General features: G+C 49.7%; 1 protein-coding gene across 1 annotated transcript in view; it reads right to left on the bottom strand.

Annotated features, from left to right (window-relative positions):
* Positions 1–7,201: 7,201 nt before the first annotated feature.
* Positions 7,202–8,108, bottom strand: part of DKK1 (dickkopf Wnt signaling pathway inhibitor 1) — a 3,246-nt gene continuing 2,339 nt past the window's right edge. The window contains exons 2-3 of the mRNA XM_085306174.1: positions 7,953–8,063; positions 7,202–7,854 (exon numbers count right to left, since the gene is read on the bottom strand). Of these exons, the coding sequence (XP_085162300.1) occupies positions 7,604–7,854; positions 7,953–8,063 (362 nt within the window). The 3' untranslated portion in view covers positions 7,202–7,603. The remainder of the gene's footprint in view (positions 7,855–7,952; positions 8,064–8,108) is intronic.

Here is an 8,108-nt window from a genome sequence, read left to right as displayed (position 1 = left end):
TTAGACAAGAAGTCAAGCAAGGCTCTACGCATACTAGTACTTCTAAAGAACTGACTGTAACGAGGAGACCTTTTATACCCTTCACTTTTCATTCTGCTACAGAAACAATTGCAAGATGCTACCCAAATGTGTAAGCTTTTAAAATGAACTATAGTTTTGATCTGCTTTTCTTTGTGTGAAACCAATTACCCTGAAAAAGAAATCTTAACTAGAGGTCCGTCTCTACCTGACCAGGATTTTCTAAGGTCTTATTATATTGAGATGTTTTCATTTTAAAGTGCAACTTGTACACCACCAGGCTGGATAGAAAACTATGGAACAGCACTAGGGTATGCTATCGGGAAAACAGAGAACATACCTTGAAGTGTAAGCTCAAAACAGTATAGAAATACTTGTTTCTCCATGGTGAATTGGCCTTCAGGATTAAAAAAAGAGCAAATGAACCATTTTTTGTACATATTCTTCTCTGTTTTAGCACATAAAGGTATTCCATTCTTTAGTAATTTATCATGGAGTTGGCATATTTACAAGTCAGTCTCGTAAAAACTCTGACCAAGGATATTCAGAGGTGCACAGTGAAACYGGAAAACGAAAGATAAAATTAAAAACCAGAAAGATTTAAAGTTCGTCCACCATAAGGCAAAAGTGGTCAGATGGAAGACCCGCTACAAGAAGTCCTTTGTGCGGCTCTTTATACACTGGGCATTACAGATACCGACAGGGACACATCCGGATTTAAACCGACACATCGGATTTAACTTTCCAGAGGTCTTTTCCAAAAGGAAACTTGGATTAGAGCTGGGAGATGAAACAGGCCTCAAAGGCGCTGTTTGCTTGCCAAGGCTCTGCTCCCAGTGACGGAGCTCTTACACAATCACCTATTTTCCTCAAAATCAGCATCTTGAACCAATTACGTGCTTTTAAATAAGGTTTAATTTAAACCCCGCAAACAGACCCGCATTTCCCTGTGGGTCTGACACCCACGTTCTCGCAGCCCGAGGACCTCTTCCCGAAGAGCCAGCAGCAGAAAGTCGAGGAGGCAGGTCTGAAACGCCAGACGCTTGCAGCAGCATCCTTCCCACTGCCAATAATCGGCATTTCGAGATTTCCTAAGCCGCAAACTGCACCCAAACCTCTGTTTTCTCTGAATTGTCACTTGATTTATGTGTTTTCATCTGCTGGCAATTGTACACCCCTCTCTTATATCTTCCTCTCTACTCAACCAGCTATTCAGAGCCGGGATTTGCAGGAGCGGGGAGGGGGRAGATGCTGCTGCTGCTGCCAGCGGCGCGGGGGTGGGGGGTGAAGCTTAACACCCCATCGTGGCCCAGCTGTGGGTCTCACACTCCCCCCAGCCTGCCCTTTCATCCTCTGGGCCGATTTGCATGCTGATGGACTTATTACTCCCCCGAATCACCCGCTAATGGATCCCCTCCCTCACTGATAGACAGATTAGCAGGTCTGCCAAGAAGCGCCCTCCTAAAGTTTCTCAGCTACCCTCGCCCACCCTTAARTTGTTAATTAGGGACACAAGTCGTGCACGGTGGGGAAAAATAAAATAATAATAAWAAAAAAAAGTGCAGAAATGGTACATGGTAAAAGCAGTAATAAACATCACTTTGGATTACCGGGGATGCAGCGTATTGGTTTAAAGAAGCACAGTCGCCTACGAGACACTGCACGGAGGAAAGGAGACCTTTAATGCTGTTACACCTCTGCCTTTGATAGGCAACCAGTAATTAGATGCTAGGCTACCTGTATGGCTCTCCCCCCCCTCCCCCCCCCCCCCAAAGGGTGCTGGTGAGATCAAGGTTTAATTCAACAAAACCTCAGCTAAAAGAATTAAGAGTCAAAGACAGCTTAGGCAGGTGGTTGAACTACCCCCCCCCCCAAAAAAAAAAAAAAGATCAAAAAATGGGGGGGGGGGAAACCCTCTCGGTATTGTCTTACATCCATAAGGTTTTGTACCTGCTGTCTCAAATGATGTTTTTGAGCCTTAAGCATGCTCTGGGTGGAGGGAGAGGAGTATAAACCAGAAACCTTTCTCACCCTGGTGTCTGGAGGTGAATCCAAGTCYTGTTGGGAGCGAGCTGGTTTGCAGCCCTTTCTTACACTGCTTGGGTCCAGTGACTATTTCCATGAAGCGTTTTAACAAGTACMTTTGGTTGCATGTTGCACAGGAGCCTGCTGCAGAGCTGGAGGTAGCTGCCAGAAAYGGTGCTAGTGCTTCTGGACTGAAAAAAAAAGGCAATTTTTAAAAATATTCTATTATGCTGTAGCACATAAAGTGCATAGAGTTGCTGCAATGAGCGGATTTCTGTTGCTATATAGTCTCTTATAGTCTTAAAAAAGCTTCACACTTCAAACAAACCCCCACCTGCTGAGCATTTTAACACCAATAAACATTTATCCAAAAATGAGACTATGTATTACCAGCTGTTCAGGTGCTCTGGGGAGCAAAGTAGAAAATTTAATGAGAACAGGATCAGTTTTACCACCTAGCTTATTGCTAGATAGTGAGAGCGCAAGTTATCCCCTGCAAGGGTTCGAGCTGGSAAGGTGCTAAGAATTTAGGCTGGACCAGCAAAATGCTTAATTAAAGCACGTAACTTAAAGTAACAACACTTGCAGTTTTGGAGGTATCTCTGAATCTTCAGCTATTTCAGAAAAAAACCTCTTGTTTAACTTCTTCTATTTGAGCATTATGGCCCAAACACAYGTGCAAGGTTATGTGACCTCTTCTCATTCTGGACCTCCTTCGATCCATGAGGCCCTGAAATGGTGACGCTTCTGCAGGGATGTTGCCAGTTCCTTTCCTGCGTCTCTGAGGCCAAGACACCCAGTTTGGAGGTTCAGCCAGGCAAGGGCTATATCCYAGCGCTCTCCTTCCCTTGCATACAAGAGCAACGCTAGGATCGTGCTTACTTATGCTATGCCAGTGCTTAAGTTGCCCTTCCACAGTCTGATAATAAGCAGCTGTGCTGCACCTTGATATAGAATTTAATTTGAAGGAGCGACTAAGGAGGATATTCGCAAAAGGCTATAAAGCTGTGCAGCCAGCAACTAGTCGTTAGAAGAGGCTACTTTACAATGCTCCATTTTTATTGTTATTTATAACAATATTTAACTTTATGTAACTTTTGTTAGCTTGCTCTTTCAGCAGTATAACCAGGAAGAACGAGTAAACAAGCAATCCTGCAGTGCTAAACCTCCTCCCCCGCCAAAACATGCTTATTTTACTAACACTGCTCAGAATATAGTCCCCCCCCTTATTTTTTTCTCAATGAATAATGTGATTAGAGTGGGGAGGGCTCTAGGGATGCACATCCTGAGATGCCTTCTAGCACAAGTGTTATTGAGTCATGCATAATACCGTGACACACCACGCTCAATGTGTTTCTCTTTATTGACTCTGCTTTCTACCTTTGGAGCGGACCTGCCTATCCGAACCTAGATACAACAGCAAGCTCCTAGTTAAGGGATTGCTACATCCAAGCTTTCTGCAGTCTGATGTTCAACTTCCCATACTCTTCTTCCTTTGTCTAAGGCCCTGTTTCTGTTAATTCAGGCCTTTCTCAAAAATGGAGAATCTTTCAGCAAGCTAGTTTGCTTAGTCTATGTATTTTGGTCCCGCTGTGCCCACCAGAGGTTTTCTTAGTACACTTGCACTTTAAAAACACCGTCGGAAGTTTTGCAGGACGTATCCATGGGACAGGGGATGCCGACAGGGATTTCTGAGTCTTGCTGTGGCGACATGAACACTTCTTTGATTTCTCAGGCTACCTAAACTTTACTGCAGTTGCAAGTACTAGCAGCAGACCAACACACAACGTTGCAGAGTAGTTGTCCTAAACAATAAAGAATGGGGCCAAGGAAGACTGGAAGTCTGTTCTTTAAAAAAAGTTTCTCCAAGCTTGTTTCACTGACCACTAGGACAAAGAATGGGAACCAACGCAAGAAGGTTGTGATAGCCCAGGAATAACCTGCATCAGGTACCCAGCGCTGACCTGAACTGCTTTTCCYGTGGGAGAAGGGCCGCTAAAATGCTCTTTCTCTGGGGCTGAGGAAAAGAAGAAAGTCAAGACAATAGAAGACACAGCAGAAAGCCAAGATGCAAATCCTGCTTTGTGCAGTGAGACAAGTCTCAGAGTCCCATCACAAACTGTTCCTCCCTAGGCTGAGGAGGACACCAAGAACATATTAACAACAAAAGGGAAGGTACCAAGGTCAATGTCTTTCAGACCAAAGAGAGTCACTTTATAAGGTATCTTAAAGTGCTGAATAGTGCTGTCACTGCAAGGCTCTTCAGAAATGCAGCTATTTGGGTGCTAAAACATAGTTTTAAGGATCAAACATAAATACAAGGTTTGAAGATACTGGATTCTGTGTCTAAGCTCACACATGTTGCAGGCAAGAGGAAGCAGGACATGCCCAAGTGGCAGTTAAAACTGATTTCAAAAGGTGTTATGAACACCCAAAGAAAATACCACAAATGTCAAAAGCAGCTGCTCAGATCAGAAAGTACCACAGCATCTTGAGCTGGAGAAGGACAGCCAAACGCCAATAAAGAGGATATTTTAAAAAGAATAAAAAAAAAATAAAAATAAAAAAAACTCAGAGGGTGAGCAAGAGTTGATAAAATGTGAATCTAAAACAAAAAGAGGTGTAGCAGGCACTTCAAGGATCATAAGCACAGCTTTCCACAGGTTTCCAAACATAATCTGTGGACAAATACATCGAAGATATATCAGTCTACCCTGGAAAGAGAGTGCCATAGCAGTTCAGCAAGAAGTACAGCAAGGGCTACTTCTGTGTACCAGCAGACTTCTAAAAGAGGTGGGATCGTGCTGCAGTTTGAGTTGAGGTTAACCACTGGGAGTTAGTATTCAGTAATCCCATGCTCCAGGGCAGTCCCACAGGTCTCTAACTAGAGGCATTAACAGCCGAAACRCTAGAAATCAGATTGCCTTTAAAAGGAAGGCATGCAAGCATCACCTAAGGCCATAGCGTTTGTGGAGCATCCATGCGAATGCCACGTGGTGCACCTAAGGTGGCCCTCCTGCTTCCCGGAGTACTGCTCTGCTAGGAGGAGCAGATGGACGTGCCAGTTTGCAAGCAAATTTTGACTTGGAACAAAGCAATGGTGCATTTTAGATTTGCACAGGGAAGACTCTCACATAGCTTCTGGAGGCCAGACATCTCCCACAGACTACAAGAAAGCTGACAAGTGACACGTCTGTTGGAACAATGTTTTTCCTCCTCCACTGAAGYTGCCAGCTGAAGAAGATACAGGAGGTGCCTTGTGCTCTGGCTCCAGGCAAATTTACAACCAGTGAGTACGCTCAATCTGCTGCTCACAATAGTAGGAGGACAGTGCCAGTAGTTAAAGCACCCTTAGCCCTCTTCAGCTAATTAATTAGGCGAAGGTGGAGGAAAGTTCCAGCCCACCCAGTTCATCATGAAAAGGAGAAGGCTCTGAAAGTAGCAGATGGCAAACCCACTGAATCAAGGACTAGTCTTTACTGTGCACTGTGTTCACTGTTGCATTGATGGACATCTCAAGGCCCCTCTGCTCACCAGATTGCTGCAGTCAGTCCAGGTTTGGCCCTGTGTGCTGCCACCACAGATCCAGCCAGCCAGCTCCCGAACTGGAGCTCTTCCCACGAAGAGGGCAGAGGGCAGAGGACAGACTTGGGACCAGCAGGAGCTGAGCCAGCCGAGACCAAGGGGTTTTAAGAGAGCCATGACTCCGTACAAGGCCTCTGATATGACTTTGCCAGGCCAGCCTGAAGTCCAAGAGCAAATCATGTGGGGCCAGGAAGTGCTGCAATTTGTTCACCTTGGCTACTGTAAGACCCTGAAGCTCCCTGGCAGTGGGTGCTCTCAGACCACCTTGTCCACAGGGTATTAGAGGGGATTAAGTCCAGAAGAACTTTCCTTCACACTCACCTCAACTCTTAAAAATAAGGCAGGAAGATGTTTCACTGCCTTCTGCCCTTCACAGGGGCAGAGCATCCGTCTAAAGCCCACATCGTCCTTGAGGGTGGTGTGGGCCATCTGTCCTCCACCCAACATGCCTTGTGAGAAACGCTGCTTTCTGAGAGGCCAGGGGGACAGCGCCCCAAGGGCAGGTGGCCACCAAGGGAGCACCTGTCATACCTACCCTGGTGGGGACCCCCTGGTACCCACYGGGCTCTGCAGTGCCCACGGGGAGAGGGCTGCAGGGACCTCCATCTCAGGGGAGGTGGGGGAAAAGCTGCTTCCCATAGGGGCAGCTCTTGTTGGGAGCGGAGGGGGGGGGGAGGGAATAATAACAGGCCAAGGGCAGCTCAGGTCCTGCACCAGCTGGTATTGCCACCCCATGGTTCACTCTGCCAGCCAAAAGCACGGGGGWACCGAAGCGGCAGCACAGCAGAGCTGTTCGTTCCCTTTGCAGCCAGCAGCGCTGCCTCCAACCCCGCTTTTGACACGTGCATCCCGCCTACGGGGGCTTTCARCTGCAGCAACAGGGACTAGACAGCGGCTAGACCTACGCCGTGGGTCAGCCAGGTCGGAGGTTATCTCAGACCTCTGGCTATCGCAGCGYGCCGTAATTCCTGAAGGCAGCTGGACGATAATAACCGAACGGCTTTTCCCGCGGTTAGTGGGCAATGAGCCTTGTCTCCTGCCTCCTAGGATCCAGCATTTGTAGGAAAAGCAAGCCTCCTCTTGGTATTTTTTTTTTTGCAGGAAGGCTTCATGCACATCTCCTACAGCTGCCAGCAAAGCTGAGGGACAACCCCCTCCCTCTGTGGACAAAACATTTCCCACTGCGGTTCGGGGTTCGTCCCCGGGCGAGCCGCCACATCTGCCTCGCAGCCCTAGCGAGGGGGGCAAGGACTTGCTATAGGGGGCTATAGCAACACCTCGTTGGCTGCCTGCTTTGGCTCTTCGGCAAGCTGCCCTCGAGCAACACAACCCCCACCCCACCCCGGCGGTTTTTGGGGCAGCCGTCGCTCAGTATTAACTGTCCAGACGCTTCCTCCAGGCTGCGCTTGCAAGGGTGACAGGTTGGGAAAGGGGGTGCGGGGGGAGGCGCCCGGCAGTAGCCACGGGAGCAGCCTTGGGGGGGGGGGACGCAGACAAGACGCAGCTGAGGACGTCGACATCTCAGCTCAGCGCCGGCGAGACAGCACGCCGGCTCGGCTTATTTAAGAACCGTTTATTGCCAACAGAAGGTCCGTCCACTGAAATAAGATAAAACCCAGTGTGTACAAAGTCACAGTCATAGCTTGAAGAGCACAAGGCAGCACCCTTGGAATAATCGTTAAAAGTTCTGGCATATATATACATTAAGTGCCACCTTGAGTATTCACAACACAGTAACGTACTGCAATTAGTCGCTTAAAAGTAGTTCCCTAGAGAAACAACCTTCYGCTCCAGCTCCAGCGCCAGGAGGAGGAGCGCGCTGGGGAAGCTCCAGCCGGGCACATCCCGCGTGCCGCCAGCCCCGGCACGGCCGGTCCAGTCCCACCAGAGTCCGTCCCTCCCATCGAGGTTTTGGGGAGATGTGTGTGTGTGTGTGTGTGCGCAAGGGGAAGCGTCGCCGTGTGTGGGGGGGGGATCAGTGCCGCTGGCAGGTGTGCAGGCGGGAGGAGTTGGTGGCGCCGTGGTCCCGCTGCAGGCGACAGGCGAGGCCCTCGGCGCACTGGCACCGCTGGAAGATCTCCAGGCCGTGGGACCCTTTCCGTCGGTGCTTGGTGCACACCTGGCCTTCCTGCAGCACGGGCTTGCAGATCTTGGACCAGAAGTGGCGGGCGCAGCAGAGGCCGGCGGCGCAGTCCGARGAGCGCAGGCAGAAGTCCCCTTCCTCACCTGCGCGGGGAAGCAGCGGTGAGCCCGGCCCGGCCGTCGGGAGCAGCCCGACCACCACCCCGGGGAGACCCCCCCCCCCTCCACCCGCCGTCGCTTACCTTTGGCGGCGGGSAGCCAGGCTGGTGCAGGTGTCCGTCGGGGCAGTGTCTCGGCGCCGGTCTCGTCTAGCTCACCGGCGCCGGGCTGGGGCTCGGGGGGCGCGCAGATGCCTGCGGGGAGGCCGTCAGCCACGGGAATCCAGAACAACCCCCCCC

The sequence above is a fragment of the Rhea americana genome, unplaced genomic scaffold (genome assembly GCF_003343005.1).
Source record: "Rhea americana isolate MKP2758 unplaced genomic scaffold, rheAme1 scaffold_233, whole genome shotgun sequence".
Taxonomy (NCBI): domain Eukaryota; kingdom Metazoa; phylum Chordata; class Aves; order Rheiformes; family Rheidae; genus Rhea; species Rhea americana.
This window is presented reverse-complemented; position numbering and strand designations above follow the sequence as displayed.